At 44.2% G+C, this 20766-nt stretch overlaps 1 protein-coding gene across 1 annotated transcript in view; it reads right to left on the bottom strand.

The window, feature by feature from the left end:
- The window catches only part of cers5 (ceramide synthase 5), a 122739-nt gene extending 117225 nt beyond the window's left edge, over window positions 1–5514 (bottom strand). The window contains exon 1 of the mRNA XM_028825858.2: window positions 5243–5514. Coding sequence (XP_028681691.1) covers window positions 5243–5415 — 173 coding nt within the window. The 5' untranslated portion in view covers window positions 5416–5514. The remainder of the gene's footprint in view (window positions 1–5242) is intronic.
- Window positions 5515–20766: the final 15252 nt, after the last annotated feature.

Below are 20766 nucleotides of genomic sequence, written 5' to 3'. Positions count from 1 at the left end.
TGCAAACATTTGCACTAGTTTAGTTTATAGTCACAAGCTGGCCTTGGCCTGATTATTGTGTGCTGCTCTATAAAATGCACTGCACTGATGCTTGCTATGAAAGGCACTATATGAGGCAGACGAGGGGTGTGTCTTTACACCCGCTTAGTAGCCTACACTGGCATTCAGCAGTCGTTCTGAAAGACACCCCCAACTTGACAGGTTGGACCCAACCTGCACACTGCAGCTGCCACTACCACCACACCTCTATTCTGTCTGGGCCTATGTGAGTCTATATAGTGCCTTTGCAAACATAAATGGCACCGTCAGCGTGGCAGCAGTTGATTTTCTAGAGTGAACCCCATTCTAAAGTGGCTTCCAACTACGCAGCTATCACATGTAACAGGAGGGCAGGCAAGTGAAGCAACTCACTCTTGTCACCCTGGAGTTGAACTGGCACCCTGGTGCTCTAAAGGCCAACCCTTTTACTGGTAGGCCTTGATGCTATACGGCACCTCAAATTAGATGAGGGTCACCCTAAGCATTCACTTTGGCTCATGCCCTCAGGTGGACCTGAACTGCAGCCAGCACCACGGAGTGGACACACAAGTGACCCAAATGGCCGAGCTGAAGGAGATCTTCACACTCACAGACATGCTCACGCCAGAAACTACCGGAGTGACACATATTTATTTGGACAGAGTGACACTTTGCTTCCTGGGTCTTGACACAGGTGTCAAAGCAATCGTCTTGTGCAGGGCCCATATAGCGCCTTGACACTTTAGCCATCTTACAACCTTGCATCACTTCCATAGAGTTCACCCCTCAAGAGACGCACAATGTGTGGAGATCCTTACAGGAAAAGGAGACAGACAGACACCATTGGGCCAGGCGTAAATGGCATCACCGAAAAAAGGAGTCACTCGTTGTTATGAGGAAGGTAGGGGAGAAATGGAACTGACACACCTCATAGTTCCTCATCCAGATCCTGTGAACACCCCTAAAATACATTCAAACTATAGCGACTTAATTTTTAAATTTCCAAATGACCCCCTCACAGCTCCAACACATGGCTCCTGGACTCCTCCACCACCTGTGGGCCTCTAACAGGTCACAGATCTGCGTTCCCAATACACTCTACAGAGCTCCTTGACAATTCATCAGTCAGGTGTACCTTCACCTTTAACTCTTCCTCCCAAACATGGCCCACTGACTGGGTTTACATAGCTCCTTTACCGTTTCACCCCTGGTTATGACTCTCTGAGAGTCCATGTACCTCCTTGCCACTTGACAGACACATGTCCCATGTCAGACAACCCTGTATTAGCTCATTTACTGGTCACCGTACCGAGTGACATCTTGAAGGCTCCTTGACGCATCATCACATCTATATCCCCATCGCAAACATTCAGTAGAGCTCCTTGATGCCTCATCACGTCTCTGTCACCATCACAGCCGTTAATATAGCTCCTTGACTCCTCATCATGTTTGAAGTCCCACAACAAACACTCAAGATAGTGCTTTTACTGTTAATCTGAGACATTTCACCCCCAGCCATGTAGCTCCTTAACACTTCATCATGCAAAGAGCCGTGTTAATAAAGACAAGTAGTCCCTTTACTCTTCCCCCACAGACTCTACATGGACTTACTTCTCCAGCTCTTGGTCACTCCTCTTGAACCTTCTTCAAATACAGGTGCCCCGTTACTCCTCTTGTCCCCCCTTTCAAATGCAGGCGCCACTCCCCACCCATCATTTACTCTTCTTCAACTCAAGAGACTTGAGACGGCTTTGTTATGCACGTGTCCCCATTAAACACACTTCTCTATTTGCTCAAGTATCCTTTGCCCAAGGCGACTGTCTCAACCTCTTTTACTATTCTTCCTCCCTGCCTGACTCCATATAGCGCCTTGACTCTTCTTCATACGTACGTCCCAAAATCAAATGCCACTTAGATGGCACTTTTCAGTCAAATGTGCATCTCCCTCCCTCTCTGATGGACTCTGTATACCTGTTTGACTCTCCGCTGTAACTTGTACCTCCATGTAAACAACCCTCTCCATAGCTCCTTTATCTGACGTGTATCTACAAAGCTCTTCTTTCTCTATGCGCCAGGCTAACAGGCAGTCTATATAGCTGCAGTACCCCCTTCCCCAGTGTGGAGCTTTTGCCATGCAGCCCACTAATGGGCACTCTGTATTGTACCTTGCCTCTTCCTTCTCCGTGCCGCATTGTCACTTATAATAATAATAATAATACATTTTATTTATATAGCGACTTTGCCTTGCTCAAGGCACTTCACAGAGTTCAAGAAAGAATGGCAGGGTATACAGTATATAGCATTGTACTAAACCAGATAAATAAATAAAGAAGATCGTAAATTCAGAGAAAAGCCTACCAGACAACATAATTGATGGTCTCGCACACACACATACAGGTTACATGACCATCTTGACATGGAGGTAAACTGAGAGAAGGGTAATAAAGTCAAGTAGAGCTAAAAGCCTTCCTGAACAGAGGAGTTTTGCGTTGTTTTTTTAAAGAATTCGTGGAGTCAGCTGCCCTGATTAATTTCGGTAGGTCATGCCAGAGTCTGGGCGCTATATGTGTATATCCCTCTTTCGTGCATGTGTCCTCATTAGCAGACCCTTCTGTTGGCGCTTGTGTCCTCCCCAATGTGTGGCTTTCTCCTTGTACAATGTTCCCTTCCCACTATGCTCTATATAGCTCCTTGAATGTCCACACACACACACACGCCCTCTATATAGCACATTCACTCCCAAACACGTGGCTGTCTGTACAGTTCCTGACGCCTCACTATGCTAGTAACTTGGCCACAGATTCCCAGTATAAACAGTATGCAATGGCATAACTCTTCCTCCGGTGTGGGGCCCACTAATATGCCCAAAGTGGCACACTCCCCAACTCTAAACAACTCTGCCCTCCATTATCATTCACGTGCCCCTTTAATGGACAACTATGTTTCTCCCAACATGAATGTGTCATACCTCTTTAATTCCTCTTTTCCCCTACAGATTCAATATAGCGCCTTGACTCTTCGACAAACATTACCTAATATCATACTCGATATCTAGCACATCCACTTGTCACCTAAACAGGTTGCTCTCTATTTAGCTCCTTAAATCCTCCATGTTCTTGCACTCTGGTAACAGATTCTCAGTCTAGCCAGTACTATATGCAGGGGCTGAGCTCTTCCTTCTGAAGGTGAGCCATTAGCACACTCTCTATATAGCTCCTTTACCTTCTAACATGCTCATTATATAGCTACTTGACTCTTACGCCTACTCCTCCATAAGACACCCTCACTGACTCTAAATAGCTCCCATCTCTTTATTATGCATGTACGCCTCATGTCTAACATGAAACCATCCCACAACTCCTCCATCCCCTGCCACACTCTGTATAGCGCCTTGACTCTTCACCAAACAATACCTACTAATATACACCAATACACAGCATATTCACTAGTCATCTGAGTATACTGCGGCCTACATAGCTCCTTAAATAAGAGGCTTAGCTCTTCCTCTTGTTTGTGGCCCGGTCACAAGCCCTCTATATAGCTCCTTTACTTTGCCTTCTCCTCCAAGAGACACTCGCCGCTTTATCACACATGTACCCCTCTATTTGTTGATGTACACGTTTCCTAGCGTGAGATTGTCTCCCAGGACGTTCAACTCCTCTGTCCCCCAACAGACTCAATATAGCGCCTTGACTCTTCATCAAAACAACACCTAATGATATACATCAATATATAAACACATTCACTTGTCATCCAAATATGTAATACGTCTATATAGCTCCTTAAATCAGCAGCTTAGCTCTTCCTTCTGTATGTGGCCCACTAGCATGCTCTCTATATAGCTCCTTTACTCTGCCATATGGCACTCTCACTTATTCTAAATAGCTCCCCATCTCTTTATCTTGCATGTACCCCTCTATTTGCTACACTGTCTCTTAGCTCTATTAACTCCTCTATCCCCAGCCAGACTTAATATAGCGCCTTGACACTTCAACAAACATTACCTAAATCCATATTTAACACATTCACATGTCACCCAAATATACTGCGGTCTATATAGTGCCTTAAATCCGTGGCTGCAGCTGCTTAGCTCTTCCTCCTGTATGCTTGTAACTTGGGCCACAAACTCTCAGTATAAACAGTATACAATGGCATAGCTCTTCCTCCGGTGTGTGGCCCACTTGTATGCCCTCTATATAGCTCCTTTACTCTGCCCTCTCCTTCATATGGCACTCTCGCAGTCACTAAATAGCTCCCCATCCCTTTATCATCAAGTACACCTCTATTTGCTCATGTACACATCCCCTTAAAATATATACACCAATCTAGTGCACATCCACTTGTCACCCAAATATGTTGCCCCCTATATAGCTCCTTTAAATCAATGGCTTATCTCCTCCTCCTGTATGTGGCCCACTAACATGTTCCCTATACAGGTTATGTTTATTCTGCTTTCTCCTACATCTGGCACCATCACTGAGCATAAACAGCTCCTCACCCATGTCGCTAAATGCTGATGTACACATCTCCTAACACGAAACTGTCCCCCAACTCTTCAAATCTTCTACCTGCCTGCCACAATCCAGATAGCACCTGGCCTTTTCACCACACATGACCCCATAACGGACTCCCACCATACCGCCCATTCACTCGTCGTCATCATCACACATGTGTCTCTGGTGGACTTTGTATGGCTGCCTTGCTCCTCAACACGTTTGTACCTCCGCAACTGACTCTCTATATAGCCCCTTTCATCATTTGCCAGTATGTATCTCCTTAGCCCCTCCCATTTACGTAGCCCACCCCACAAGCTTTCGCTATATATAGCTCCTTCACTAGGTGCCACCGGTCACCCCAAATTTCTTCTCTCGCGCTCATCACGTGCTCCCCAACATGTGACTGCCTGTCACACGGGCACTATTGCACTCCTTTAGCTCGTCCGATGGTATATAGCGCCTCAGAGTCAGACGGCTCATACTTCCTCCTCACAGACACCTCTATATAGATCCTTTTCTGCTCGTTCACGTATTCGCACGCGCCCCAGTACTTTTTCAGCCCCAGTTTTGCGGCCTCCCTCCCCTGCTCCGCCTGCCCCTCACACCCCGCGCCACCGCCCGCCACTTTTCGCGCGGGTCCATTACGGAGAGGAGCCCAGAGGAGAGCAGCGAAAGCGCCGAGGGAGTGAGGCGGTGTGTCGTTGTGTGCGCCAAGCATAGTAACCTACCTCTCAAACAGCATCCTAACGGCGAAGATCCCCAAGGCCAGCGGGAAGACGGACAAGAGGTGACTGGCTCTGGGGTACTCCACCCCGGGCTCCGACTCCGCTAGGTCCGCCCAGGTCACGTTGTGCGGCAGCCAGAACCGCTCGTTCCAGAACCAGGCTGAGAGAGCAGCCATGTTGGGCAGAGGCAGCCACAGAAGGAGGGCAGGATCGCCGCCCCTGGCTGCCGGCTGTGTTGAGGAAGTGGCCGGGACTCCAGCCCCGCCTCTGTTCGGCGCTCCGCCCCCTCGGCACTCTCAGTCCGCCCACCAGTTCAGGCGAGGGCCGAGGCTGCAGGCCGACTACTAGGGCCTGCGCGGTGGTGGCGTCGGCGGCGGCCGAGAGGAGCAGTTGTGGGTGAGGTTGTGGGTGAGGGGGCATTACGAACTTGCGAGGAGGAGGCCGAGGGGTCGGTGAGAATTAGAAAAGTGGAAGGCGGAAACTAGGGGATGAAAAGTGAGAGGGCACCAATAATTAAGGTAGCGTGGGGGGCGTATATAACGGAGGCCGAATATCGACACACCTAGTTCTGAAAAAATGGGTGGCATTTGGCCCCACCCGCGTCATCTCCGATCTGCTAGGACGCCGTCTGCTTGGGATTCGGTGGCCACCAGTTAAATAAAAATGATCAATCCCCCAAAAGCCGCCCCCCCATTTCTAATGAAAATCAGTGTGGCCAGAATGAATAAAAAAAGAAAAAGCGGGATGAGCTGGCTTAAGGCTACCGCCTTCCTGATCCAAATATTAAGGTTCAGACCTCACTACCAGTGTGGCGACAACATAGTCCAGGGTTCAAATCTAGCTGCCTGCATGTAGATTGCACATTCCAGCGTTCAAACCCCACTGCCTGCATGAACATTGTAGATTCTAGGGTTCGAAGCCCACTTCTTACATGGAGGTTGCAGATCCCAGGGTTTAAATCCCACTGCCTGTATAAAGACTGCAGGTCCCAGAGTTTAAACCTCACTGTCTGCATGGAGATTGCACTTTCCAAGATTCAAACCCCTCTGCCCATATTCCAGGGTTAAAACCCCACTGCCTGTGTGGAGAATGCAGATTCCAGACCCCTCTGCCCATATGAAGACTGCAGATTCCACGGTTCAATGGTCACTGACTATGTGCAGATTGCACATTCCAGGGTTCAAACCCCTCTGCCCATATGAAGACTACAGATTCTGATATTCAAACCCTACTGCCTGTATGATGAATTCAGTTCCCAGGGTTCAAACCCCACCTCCTGTATGACAAATACAGATTCCAGGGTTCAGCCCCCACTGCCCATATAATAATAATACTGTAATAATAATAATTCTTTCCATATGAAGACTTCAGATATCAGGATTCAATCCTCTTTGCCTGTATGAAGATTGCAGAGTCCGGGTTCAGATCTCACCACCTGTATGAAGGCTGAAGATCCCAGAGTTCAAACCTCACTGCCTGCGTGAAGGTTGCACATTCCAGGGTTCAAACTCCTCTGCCCGTATGAAGATTGCAGGTTCCAGGGTTTAAGCCCCACTTGCTGGGAGACTGCAGAGTCCAGGGTTCAAAGTCCACTGTCTCTGCAGAGCTGGAATGTTCTCTCTGTGTCCATGTGGGGTTTTCCCTCTGACTGCCATTACTTTTGTTATGTTATTTGGCCTGCTGTTGGTGAGCGTCACCCGTGAAGCCTTGGTGACCAATTCAGGGTTAGTTCCTGCCCAGCGCTGCCAGGCTAGGCCCCGGATGCTACAATCCTAGTATGAATTGGGTAATACTGGTGGACTGGCATTGTTAAAGTGTAAAGCCTGTGTTTTGTCTCTGTGTTTTAATCCTGTGGTGGACTGGTACCTTGTCTAGGTGTTGTTCCTGCCTTTGGATGCCTGCTAGGATAGGCTTCAGCTTCCCTGTAACCCTGCTGTGGATAAGCGAGGTAACAGAATGGATGGATGGACAAATATATTGTAATGATAATAAAATGCTGCATTTACTTTAATAGTAGTAATAAAGAAATTGGATGTAGTATGGATGTTTACTAGGCAAATGTCCTTGTAGAGCTGTGAGTTACTGGGTAAAAGGAAGCCTATGAAAGGCACTATACACAGTGGAGATTCGTCATATGTGAAAATTACTGGAGCAGTCAGTTCACCTACTGTGATCTTGCATAGCTGTTGTGCAGCTTAAGTGGAGTGAGACCCCTTCACATTCAGATTCATTAAAAGTCCCTTCTCCTTTGGCTCCACTGCTTTCTGCCCTCTGCATGTTGTAGATTTGAGTTCTTGTCCCCAGGACCCCAGTGAGAATGCATCATAAAAGGAGTGTGTGAGTGAAAGGAAACCAGCTAGCGTGGTGACGCCCATGATGGATTGTGCACGGAGCAGGTTCCAAGGCAGGAGTCCTCGAGTCTCGGTAAGAGTACAACAGACTTCAAGTGACAAGGACACCATGGGTGTGAATTCATCAGGTAGAACCCTCACCTTTACCCTTTGATGGCAATGGAAGATGATCAGGTGTAGGAAGTGAGTTTTCAAATGTGTTTATACACTATATGGTCAAAGCTTTGGGGTCACTTGACCATCACACTTATGTGAACTTAACGGACATCCCATTCCAAAACCATGGGCATTAATATGGAGTTGTCCACCCATAGCTGGTGCCATTCTTTTTTCGAGTTGTCCACCTGTTGTGATGTGAGTTTTTACATATAATTTGATAAATGTTTTGTATGTCTTTTATTTCTAATTTGGGCAAAGCAATGTAATTTAGTGTTTACCCCCCCCCCTTAGGAATGGGTCTGTTTGAATTTTACGACAGGATTTGGGGGATGTGTGTTTTAACTCTTTCAGGGCTGATGTCATCTTTTGTCAAAATTCAGGGGTAGAGGACAGTAATCAGCTGTAAACTGCAACAAAACTCGCTGTTACGTTTTAGTTCGACTCTCTTTCCTAGAAGAAAAGCTACATAGCTTTGCTGATTTTCTCTACTCGTGCGTGAGTAGTGAAGAGCAAACAACCTCTAAAATGGCATCGACATCTGGCGAGAGACCAAAGCGAATGTCCAAAGCAAAATACTCAGTGGACCTTTTATGTAATTTCGTTGAATAGGACTCTGACTTTTCGGACTCTGAGTTTGATGCAAGTGCTCTGGAGCTGGATATTGAAAACAAAAGTGAGGTACCAGCATCATCTGATCGGTCCCCGGCTGATCGTGGTGCTGAACACTTTTGTGTAGCTGATGCGCCTACAGCAGCGTTCGCCTAGGAGGACCACCACTTATGATGACAAGAGGTACAAACTATATTGTGTCACACTGCGACTGCCACCGCTCCGCCCATCTGTTGTGCGAAGACAGGCAGCCGGCCCACCGCATATTCCTGCTGACCATCAAGGTGTCCCAGCGCAGCCACTGCCAAACATGAGATGCCAAACATGAGATGCCAACAGCAGCAACAGCACATAGCAACAGACGTTTTATGTTGATTTGTGTGTGAAACCATTGCTCTGTGTGCTTTTCAGAAAACTGAATTTATTGGAAAAAATATTCAGCCCTCAAAGAGTTAAACCAGTTTGGCAAGTGTTTCCTTGCTAAAGTCATTTCTACCCCCGCAAATGGGCTAAGGTGTACCTTAATATATGGTTTGGGGGCAGGTGTTAAGATGTTCTATTCCCCCATTGGTCTGAGGTGTGGCTGTTTGGAATTGGCTTGTCTCAGAGGCCTTTAAGTACCATGATGTCCTATTGGCTCTCGGGATTGGACAGAACATCTATAAATGTATGTGTTTAACCTCAGTATCTCTCTCTTACCAACCAACATATGATGAAGAAGCATCTCTTGCTAACCTGTGATGATGAAGACAAAACAATGGAGAGCACAGCTCAGCAGCCATATTGAACAGACATGTGGCTGAAAGCTGAGCACCAATGATGCCTTAACTAGAGACATTTAAGTAACCACAAGTCTGTGTGCCGCCTGAACTACATATCACCATTTAATCAGGTTGTATGGTTGCCAATATTCAAATGTACTTTGCATTTTGTTATTATTTATGAATATTATCAATAATACATTATTTAAACTGTAACTTAACTTCTACTTGTCTTTTTACTACATCTAATTGCCTGAGGTTATAGATATAGAAGGGAAGGTGGGGATAAGTTACATACAATAATACCTTATAAACAGTGGTAAGTCTGTGAGATTAGGCATTCTAAGGCTACATATTAATAATACAATAGGGGAAAGTAGAGCAATATATATTACTCTACCAAGACAAAACAATTGGCGTAGTCCGGCAGGATTTTGCGGTAACCATTGTTTTGCACCTTGTCAGACAAAACACCACCCATAGCAGGTGCCATGCTTTTTTCCACAAGATTATGGAGTAGTGTGTCTTTGGGATTTTGCTCCAATTCACCCCAAAGGTGTTCAATAGGGTTGAGTTCAGAGCTCTGGATACGCGTCTGTGTGTCTGTCTGGTTGCTATGTACCTGTCATTCCAAGAGATGGCGCATTGCTGACAATTTTAGTAATAAAATACTTTGTGTTTGTCATTCCAACAGATGGTGCATTGCAAACATTAACACTTCTTTTATGAATCCCATACCAAGTAGCATATAACAGAAGTGCATGCATTGCATTTGTAGTTTGTAGATTTGTAGATAGTATTCATCTCTGCCCCTCCGAAACATTAAATATGGCTCTATTAAATGTTAGAGCTTTAACTAACAAGATGTTTTTTATCAACGATCTAATTAGTGATAAAAAAATAGATTTTATTGCACTAAGTGAAACGTGGCTTAGCTCAGATGGCGCAGCTGTTTTAATCGAATCTGCGCCTCTGGATTACAGTTTTACTTGTGCAGATCGCCAAGTTAAAAGAGGTGGCGGCTTGGCAAACATTTACTCGAGTCGGTTAAAATGTAAAGATGTCAGTTTTGGTAAATTCAAGTCCTTTGATTTTCTCGCCGTTGTTATCCATGGAGATTCTCACGTTCTAGTATTATCCATGTATAGACCTCCAAAATTCAACGCAGCTTTTTTTGAGGAATTCTCTTACTTAATGTCAATTCTAATTACGAACTATGACACACTCTTAGGTTGGCATCCTGCCCGGGATTGGTTCCTGCCTTGTGCCCTGTGTTGGCTGGGATTGGCTCCAGCAGACCCCCGTGACCCTGTGTTCGGTTTCAGCGGGTTGGAAAATGGATGGATGGATGGATGGACACACTCTTAATAGTCGGCGACTTTAATTTTCATATAGATAATCAGTGTGACCAAAAAGTAAAAGAATTTATGAACCTCCTGGACTCTTTTGGTTTGAGACAGCTCGTTAATCAGCCTACACATAAAGCAGGTCATACGTTAGACTTGGTGATTACTAAAGGACTAAAAGTTGATATAAAGCAGGTCATTGATATTGGTCTATCAGACCATTTTCTTCTACTTTTAATAATGATAGAAAACACTCATGAGAAGCACATTGTTAAAAAACGCTTCTTTGACTAATCAGCAGCTTTAAAACTTACAAACATTCTAAGCAATCAGTCCGTTTATAGTGCTAACTATAATAGCGAGGATAATGTAAATAATAAGGTGGAAAGATTTAATACTAAAGTGAGGGCTGCTGTTGACATAGTTGCACCTGAAAAGACAGTTAAAAAATTTTCTAGCATTTTTATACCATGGAAGACCCAAAGAGTGTCTGATTTAAAGAGAACATGCCGTAGAGCTGAGCGTAAATGGAGGAAGACTAAACTACCTATCCACTATGAAATATTAAAAGTTAAAATAACAGAATACAATAACACATTCCATCTTGAGAGGCGCTGCTATTTCTCTAAGATTATAAATAACAATGCTAGTAATCCCAGAGTCTTATTCTCGATGATTGATCGTCTGTTAAACCAGGTAACTCAAAGGAATGCCTCCTAAGTACTTCCAGTAAAACCTGTGAGGCTATCGCTGTATTTTTCAATCAAAAAATTAATGATATTAGAAATAACATAGTATATCTCCCCAACATTAAGGATCCTCCTAAACCCCAGTACTCCGTTATAAACAAATTAAAGTCTTTCACTAGGATAGATTTACCTGATTTACATAAAATAATTTCTCAACTGAAACCCTCCACCTGTGTCCTTGACCACAATACCAACAAATTTTTTTCAAAGAAGTATCGGGCGTGCTAATTGATAATGTTCTTGACATAGTAAATTCGTCATTAGATACGGGGGTCTTCCCACACTGTCTTAAGACTGCTGTAGTTAAACCTCTACTTAAGAAAAATAATCTCGACCCCTCGGCTCTTGAAAATTTTAGACCCATCTCTAACCTGCCTTTCTTAAGTAAAATTCTAGAGAAGGAAGTCATTATGCAGTTAAATGACCACCTCAATAAACATGCTATTCTTGATAAATTTCAGTCAGGTTTCAGAACAAATCACAGCACAGAAACTGAACTCGTTAAAGTAGTGAATGACTTGCGGGTAAATGCAGACAGAGGCCGTGTATCTGTTCTCATCCTCTTAGATCTGAGTGCCGTATTTGATACCATTGATCATAATATTCTTAGAAATTGCCTTAGTCAATGGGTGGGCCTCTCTGGCAGTGTCTTAAATTGGTTTGAATCCTACCTGGCTGGGAGAAAATTCTTTGTTAGTTGTGGTAATTATAATTCAAAGACACATGATATTCTATATGGTGTTCCACAAGGCTCTATCCTGGGTCCGCTGCTCTTCTCAATCTACATGCTTCTGTTAGGTCAGATTATCTCAGGGCACAACGTGAGCTACCACAGCTATGCTGATGACACACAGCTGTATTTATCAATAGCACCTGATGACCCCGATTCTCTTGATTCACTAACACAATGTCTAACTTGTATCTCAGAATGGATGAATAGTAACTTTCTCAAGTTAAATAAAGAGAAAACTGAAATCTTAGTGATTGGCAATATTGGATACAATGAGGCTATTAGAAATAAACTGGATGCATTAGGATTAAAAGTCAAGACGGAGGTAAAAAGCTTAGAGGTAACTGTTGACTGTAATCTAAATTTTAAATCGCATATTAATCAGATCACCAGGACAGAATTTTTTCACTTATGAAACATAGCAAAAGTTAGACCTCTTATATCATTGAAAGATGCTGAGAAATTAATTCACGCTTTTGTTTTCAGTCGACTAGATTACTGTAACGCACTCCTCTCAGGAATACCCAAAAAAGACATAAATCATTTGCAACGAGTGCAGAATGCAGCTGCTAGAATCCTTACCAGGAAAAGAAAATCTGAGCACATCTCTCCAGTTTTGATGTCACTACACTGGTTACCTATATCATTCAGAATTGACTTTAAAATTCTGCTTATGGTTTATAAAGCTTTAAATAATCTCGCCCCATCTTATATATTGGAATGTCTGGCGTCTTATATTCCAAATCGTAACCTCAGATCCTCAACTGAGTGTCTTCTTTGAATTCCAAGACCTAAACTTAAAAGAAGCGGTGAGGCGGCCTTCTGCTGTTATGCACCTAAAATCTGGAATAGCCTGCCAATAGGAATTCGCCAGGCTAATACAGTGGAGCACTTTAAAAAACTGCTGAAAACACATTACTTTAACATGGCCTTCTCATAACTTCACTTTAATTTAATCCTGATACTCTGTATATCCAATTCCTTATAATAACTATTCATGGTGGCTCTAAAATCTGTACTAACCCCTACTCTCTCTTCTGTTTCCTTTTCTGGTGTCCTTTTGGTGGTGCGCCACCACCATCTACCCAAAGCACCGTGATGTTCCAACAATGATGGATGGATTAAAAGCCAGAAGTCTGTATGACCATCAGCATCAAGTGACTCTGTGAGAACCCTAACTACAAAGAGGACTATTTCATTTATGTTAGGTAGAATGCCCAGAGGAGACTAGGTGGTCTCGTGGCCTGGAACCCCTACAGATTTTATTTTTTTCTACAGCTTTCTGGAGTTTTTTTTTGTTTTTTTCTGTCCCCCCTGGCCATCGGACCTTACTCCTTTTCTATGTTAACTAATGTTGTTCTATTTTAATTTCTTATTTTGTCTTTTATTTTTCTTTTCTTCATTATGTAAAGCACTTTGAGCTACTTTTTGTATGAAAATGTGATATATAAATAAATTTTGTTGTTGTTGTTGTTTGTCATTCTGACAGATGGTGCATTGTAAACATGAAAACTGCTTTAATGAATCCCATATCAAGTAGCATATAAAAGAAGCACATGTGTTGCATTTGTCATTGCAATAGATGATACATTATCAACATTAACACTGCTTTTACAAATCCCATATCAGGTAGCATATAACAGAAGTACGTGTTACATTTGTCTTTCCAACAGAAGGCACATTAACACTGCTTTTACAAATCCCATATTAAGTAGTATATAACAGAAGCACATGCATTGCATTTGTCATTCCAACAGATGGCACATTACCAACATGAACACTGCTTTTACGAATCCTATACCAAATGGCATATAACAGAGACGTTTGCATTTTACAGTGCACTACAAATGTTAGTACTGAGGTCTACATTGATTCAGCCCTTCTTAGCACAAGTAGTTTTGAATAAAGGCTGATCCATTGAAAACACAATCTTCCCTATGGGTTCCTGCTCTTCCCAAAATGATACAACCCCTGCCAGTAGTGTCTTGGCTTTATAGTTGCTGGATTGGGAGGGGCCGAGTCAGTTGCCCTCATTGGGTGGCTTTTCTGAGCTGTGGGTGGAAAAAGAGACAATACTGTCAGAGACAGCGCCCCCTCGTGTCCTGGAGTGGTAGTGCTTACTTCTGATAAGCCCGGAAGGTGAACCTCTGATACACATCCATAACGCTGTCCATCTTCCTAACTCATACACGCAGGTCATGGTTTTTAGGGAAGCAGGAGCCTATCCCAACAAGCATAGGGCTTTTGGCTTTTTTGACACTAACCAACAGAAAAAAAGACTCTTCAGTGTCAAAATGACAAGCAATCACTCGTTTAAATTAATGACAAATATAAAACACACAATAACCGATCTCATTTAACATGGCACCCCTAAAGTCTCACTGGTGCAGCCAGCTGGTTTGAGAAGTCCCAGAATGGAGGTCACCTGTATGAAGTTTCACTCAGTTGTGGTCTAAATGCACCTGAATGTGGAAGGGCCAACTTGTGGGGAGTACAGTATGGTGGGCTAACCTACACAGTGAAGGCCAAAGGGCACAACAAACAACTCCATGGAAAGTTCAAATCAGGGGATGGAGACAAAAAAATACTGAATTTACAGTTAAACCATCCATCCAGCCATTTTCCAACCTGCTGAATCCGAACACAGGGTCACGGGGGTCTGCTGGAGCCAATCCCAGCCAACACAGGGCACAAGGCAGGAACCAATCCCGGGCAGGGTACCAACCTGCCGCAGGACACACACAAACACACTCACCACACACCAGGGCCAATTTAGAATCGTCAATCCACCTAACCTGCATGTCTTTGGACTGTGGGAGGAAACCGGAGCGCCCGGAGGAAACCCACGCAGACACGGGGAGAACATGCAAACTCCACGCAGGGAGGACCCGGGAAGCGAACCCAGGTCCCCAGGTCTCCCAACTGCAAGGCAGCAGCACTACCCACTGCGCCACCGTGCCGCCCCCAAGTAAACCAATCATGAAGAAATGGGAAAAAAGACGGCACAGCTATAAGTTAGATAGAGCTACAAAAACTGAAGAAGATGAGTGAAGGAGGCCACCAAGGGAACTTTGAAGGAGTGACAAGCTACAGTGATATCTATTACTGGGACTGCACAGATGACAACTGGGCCCCAGTCACAGCTTTATGGAGAGTGGAGAAGAGGGAAAAAAAACACAGAGGACATCTCAGACACGTGGGAGACTAAAGTCAGCTGGAAGAAGGTGCTGTGGTCTGATGAGGAGAGTGAGGCTGGGAGTGTGCACTCATAGAGCATGTTGTCACACCCACCTTAGGATCCCAAATTTGGACCTGAGTGCAGCCATGGAACAGGTGACACCTCAGCACCACACTAGTTTGAATGGAATGGAATAGTGAGAGTTTACTTTTTACAGTGGCTGGGGTGCCAATCCTGCCACCAAGCCCCAAATTTGCCCTTGCAAGTTGGAGGACCTGCTTGCAGGGCTGGATGCAGGTGAACATCATAGCCAGGATAGAACAATTGCAGGTTAAGGGCCTTACAGAGTGGAAACGCTTCTGGCATTTAAAGGATTTGAGCTGGCAACCTTATAATTGCTGGCACTAATCCCTAGCCTTAGAGCCACCACTCCACCCTGCCTAATGAGATAAAAAAAAAAAAATAAAAGTCATATTACGTTGTACATTATCACAAACACGCCACCCTGAAGTATGGTGGTGGCAGCAACCTCAGGCTGTGGGAATTCTTCTCTGCAGTAGGCCTTGGAAGGCATGTGAGGGTAAAATACGGGGAAATTCAGGGGAGGGAGATGCCTTACACATCTATCTATCTATCTATCTATCTATCTATCTATCTATCTATCTATCTATCTATCTATCTATCTATCTATCTATCTATCTATCTATCTATCATTTAGTGCCTTTCAAATCTTATGATATAGTACCTTACACATCTATCTATCTATCTATCTATCTATCTATCTATCTATCTATCTATCTATCTATCTATCTATCTATCTATCTATCTATCTATCTATCTATCTATCTATCATTTAGTGCCTTTCAAATCTTATGATATAGTGCCTTACACATCTATCTATCTATCTATCTATCTATCTATCTATCTATCTATCTATCTATCTATCTATCTATCTATCTATCTATCTATCTATCTATCTATCTATCTATCTATCTATTATTTAGTGCCTTTCAAATCTTATGATATAGTGCCTTACACATCTATCTATCTATCTATCTATCTATCTATCTATCTATCTATCTATCTATCTATCTATCTATCTATCTATCTATCTATCTATCTATCTATCTAGTCTCACATGCTAAGTGCTGCAGATCAGAAGACGGCGATTCAATTCTCAGCGCTGTCATATGAGGACACCTAGTGGAAGCGGAGGAAATTGCAGCCCCAACTATGTGTGGCGGTCTGGAGCAGCGAGTCGACACCCTGTCAGCCAGGGCTGGAGTAATAAGCATTAAGCACAATAAGCATGTGTAGTGTATTATTCACGACAATGCTTGCATCAATCGATCTGTACAAACATTAAGAGATCTTCCCTTTCCCACATTCTGTTATGTTGCAGCCTTGTGCTGAAATCTTTTACATTAAGCTTTTTATATCATCAAGAAACACTCAATTCTCCAGAATGATAAAATGATAGCAGGACTTGGTGCATTGGCGATTCTAAATTGGCCTTAGCGTGCGCTTGGTTGTGTGTGTGCGTGCCCTGCGGTGGGTTGGCACCCTGCCCAGGATTGGTTCCTGCCTTGTGCCCTGTGTTGGCTGGGATTGACTCCAGCAGACCACCGTGACCCTGTATTCAGATTCAACAGGTTGGAAAATGGATGGATGGATGGACTTTAGGAATTTTTTCTAGTTTATTAAAAATAGAAACGACTGGAATTAACAGAAGTCTTTGAGCCTCTGCTGTGATACTTACCCTTTGTCCTGCAGTTCATTCCATTATTGATTGTCATTGAGATGTTTCTACACCTATTTTGGAGTCCACCTGTGGTCAATTCGATTGATTGGTCTGATTAGCAAAGGCACCCACCTGTCTATAGGTGAGCAAAAACCAAGCTATGAGGTTGAAGGAATTGTCTGCAGAGCTGTTTGATGATGGGATTGTGTCGAGGCTCAGCTTTGGGGAAGGCAACAGCACGGAAAGTTCTCAAGAGCACAGTGGCCTCCCTAATTCTGAAATGGAAGAAGTTTGGAACAACCACAAGTCTTCTTAGAGATGAATACCCAACCAAACTGATTAATTATAGGAGGATGGCCGTGGTAAGAGAGGAGCTCAAGAATCTGACTGAACTTGTGTGGAGTGGAAGAAACTTCCAGAAGAACAACAGTCACTGCAACACTCCACCTTTTTTTTAACGGTCTTTATGACAGAGTGGCCAAATGGCACATGACATCCCACTTGGAGTTCCAGAAGACACCTGAGGGGCTCCCACTGTGAGAAACATGTCTCCCTGGTCTGAAGAACCCAAGATGGAACTGTCTGGCCTTAGTTCAAAGTGTCATGTCGGGAGGAAACCAGGCTCCACTCATCACCTGCTCAGGGCCATTTGAACAGTGAAGCACAGTGGTGGCGGCACTAGGGACCAGGAGACTAGTCAGGGCTGAGGGAAAGCTGAATGGAGCAAAGTACAGAGATCTCATTAATGAAAGCCTCCTCGGAGCGCTCCAGACCTCAGACAGGGCCAAACGTTCAATGACCCAAAGCAGAAAGCAAAGACAACACAGAGGTGGTTTAGGGACAACTCTGTGAATGTCCTTGAGTGGCCCAGTCAGAGCTTGGACATGAACCCAGACAGACCAATCAATGTTTTCCATCCAACCTGACAGAACTGGAGAGGATCTGCAGAGAAGAATGGCAGAAAAATATCCCTAATTCCAGGGGTGCCAATCTTGTTGAGTCTCCAGGCCAGAACTACTGCCTAAGTACTGAGGAAAGGCTCTGAATACTTGTGTCAGTTGGAGAGTTCAGGTTTTAGATGTTGAATAAATACGCAAAAGGTTCTAAGATCTTGTTGTTGCTTTGTCATTCAGAGATGTGGAGTGTTGTTTGATGAAGGAAATGATGAATTTAAAAGATTTTAGCAGAAGACTTCAGCATAACAAATTGTGAAGAAAGTGAAGGAGGCCACAGACGTTTCGAATGCACGCCAATACAGCGCCTTTCATGACGCAACATCTGTATCAATCATGTACTGTGCAGTTGTGGCCAAAAGTTTTGAGAATGACACAAGTGTTGGTTTTCACAAAGTTTGCTCCTTCAGTGTTTTTAAATCTTTGTGTCAGATGTTTCTCTGGTGTACTGAAGTAGAATTACAAGCAGTTCATAAGTTTCAAAGGCTTTCATTGACAATGACATGAAGTTTATGCACAGAGTCCATATTTACAGTGTTGGCCCTTCTTTCTTTTCCAAGACCTCTGCAATTCACTCTGGCAGGCTGTCAATCAACTTCTAGGCCCTGACTGATGGCAGTCCATTCTTGGATAATCAATGCTTGGAGTTTGTCAGAATTAGATAGATAGATAGATAGATAGATAGATAGATAGATAGATAGATAGATAGATAGATAGATAGATAGATAGATAGATAGATAGATAGATAGATAGATAGATAGATAGATAGATAGATAGATAGATAGATGAAAGGCACTACGTAGATAGATAGATAGATAGATAGATAGATAGATAGATAGATAGATAGATAGATAGATAGATAGATAGATAGATAGATAGATACTTTATTAATCCCAATGGGAAATTCACATAGATAGATAGATAGATAGATAGATAGATAGATACTTTATTAATCCCAAGGGGAAATTCACATACTCCAGCAGCAGCATACTGATAAAGAACAATATTAAGTTAAAGAGTGATAATAATGCAGGTAAAAACAGACAATAACTTTGAATAATGTTAACGTTTACCCCCCCTAGAGTGGAATTGAATAGTCGCTTAGTGTGATGAAGGAACAATCTCCTCAGTCTGTCACTGAAGCTGCTCCTCTGTCTGGAGATGATCCTGTTCAGTGGATGCAGTGGATTCTCCATGATTGACAGGAGTCTGCTCAGCGCCCGTCGCTCTGCCACAGATGTCAAACTGTCCAGCTCCATGCCTACAATAGAGCCTGCCTTCCTCACCAGTTTGTCCAGGCGTGAGGCGTCCCTCTTCTTTATGCTGCCTCCCCAGCACACCACTGTGTAGAAGAGGGTGCTCACCACAACCATCTGATAGAACATCTGCAGCATCTTATTGCAAAAGTTGAAGGACGCCAGCCTTCTAAGGAAGTATAGTCGGCTCTTTCCTCTCTTGCACAGAGCATCAGTATTGGCAGTCCAGTCTAATTTATCATCCAGCTGCACTCCCAGGTATTTATAGGTCTGCACCATCTGCACACAGTCACCTCTGATGATCACGGGGTCCATGAGAGGCCTGGGTCTCCTAAAATCCACCACCAGCTCCTTGGTTTTGCTGGTGTTCAGGTGTAAGTGGTTTGAGTCGTACCATTTAACAAAGTCATTGATTAGGTTCCTATACTCCTCCTCCTGCCCACTCCTGATGCAGCCCATGATAGCAGTGTCGTCAGCAAACTTTTGCACGTGGCAGGACTCCGAGTTGTATTGGAAGTCTGATGTATATAGGCTGAACAGGACCGGAGAAAGTACAGTCCCCTGTGGCGCTCCTGTGTTGCTGACCACAATGTCAGACGTGCAGTTCTCAAGACGCACATACTGAGGTCTGTCTGTAAGATAGTCCACAATCCATGCCACCAGGTATGAATCTAGTCCCATCTCTGTCAGCTTGTCCCTAAGGAGCAGAGGTTGAATGGTGTTGAAGGCGCTAGAGAAGTCTAGAAACATAATTCTTACAGCACCACTGCCTCTGTCCAAGTGGGAGAAGGATCAGTGTAGCATGTAGATGATGGCATCCTCTGCTCCTACCTTCTACTGGTATGCGAACTGCAGAGGGTCGAGGGCGTGGCGGACCTGTGGCCTCAGGTGGTGAAGCAGCAGCCTCTCCATGGTCTTAATCACATGTGACGTCAGAGCAACAGGCTGGAAGTCGCTCAGCTCACTGGGACATGATACTTTTGGGACTAGGGTGATGCAAGATGTTTTCCAAAGCCTCGGGACTCTCCCCTGTTCCAGGCACAGGTTGAAGATGCGCTGTAGAGGACCCCCCAGCTCCGATGCACAGACTTTCAGCAGTCGTGGCGATATTCCATCTGGACCTGCTGCTTTGCTGGCACGAAGAATTGACTCAATCAGTCCTTTATAATTTATTATCCCCCCCCCCCCCCCCCCCCTCCATACTTAATACTGCAGTGACTGTTGTTTTTGAGATCCATAATCTCCCAGGACTTGAAATGGGAGTCCAATGTACGACTCATCATAAAGAAGGGCACAACAGCAAATGTACTTTGTGTGCCAGCTGAGGAAGTTCAACCTTCCATAGGAGCTGCTGATTCAGCTCAACACAGCAGCAGTCAGTGAGTCTGCTCTCAGCTCATCTGTAACAGTGTGATCCGGATCAGTGACTAAAAGTGACATAAACAGGCTACAACAAATAGTCAGGTCTGACGAACATATCATCGGTGCCAGTCTGCCCACCTAACAGGACCGGAGTCATGAAGCGGGCTGGGAAAATCGTCACTGACCCCTCACACCAGGGCCTCAACCTCTTTGAACTTCTTCCATGGGCCAGGCGTTACAAATCAAAATACAGCTAAACAAACAGATATAAGAACAGCTTTTTCCCACCCCCCAGGCCATCAACCTCACAAATATTTAGTTTTATCCGCCCC

The sequence above is a fragment of the Erpetoichthys calabaricus genome, chromosome 3, assembly GCF_900747795.2.
Source record: "Erpetoichthys calabaricus chromosome 3, fErpCal1.3, whole genome shotgun sequence".
NCBI classification, from domain to species: domain Eukaryota; kingdom Metazoa; phylum Chordata; class Cladistia; order Polypteriformes; family Polypteridae; genus Erpetoichthys; species Erpetoichthys calabaricus.
The sequence above is the reverse complement of the archived record's forward strand: the minus strand, read 5'-3'. Positions and strand labels throughout refer to the sequence as shown.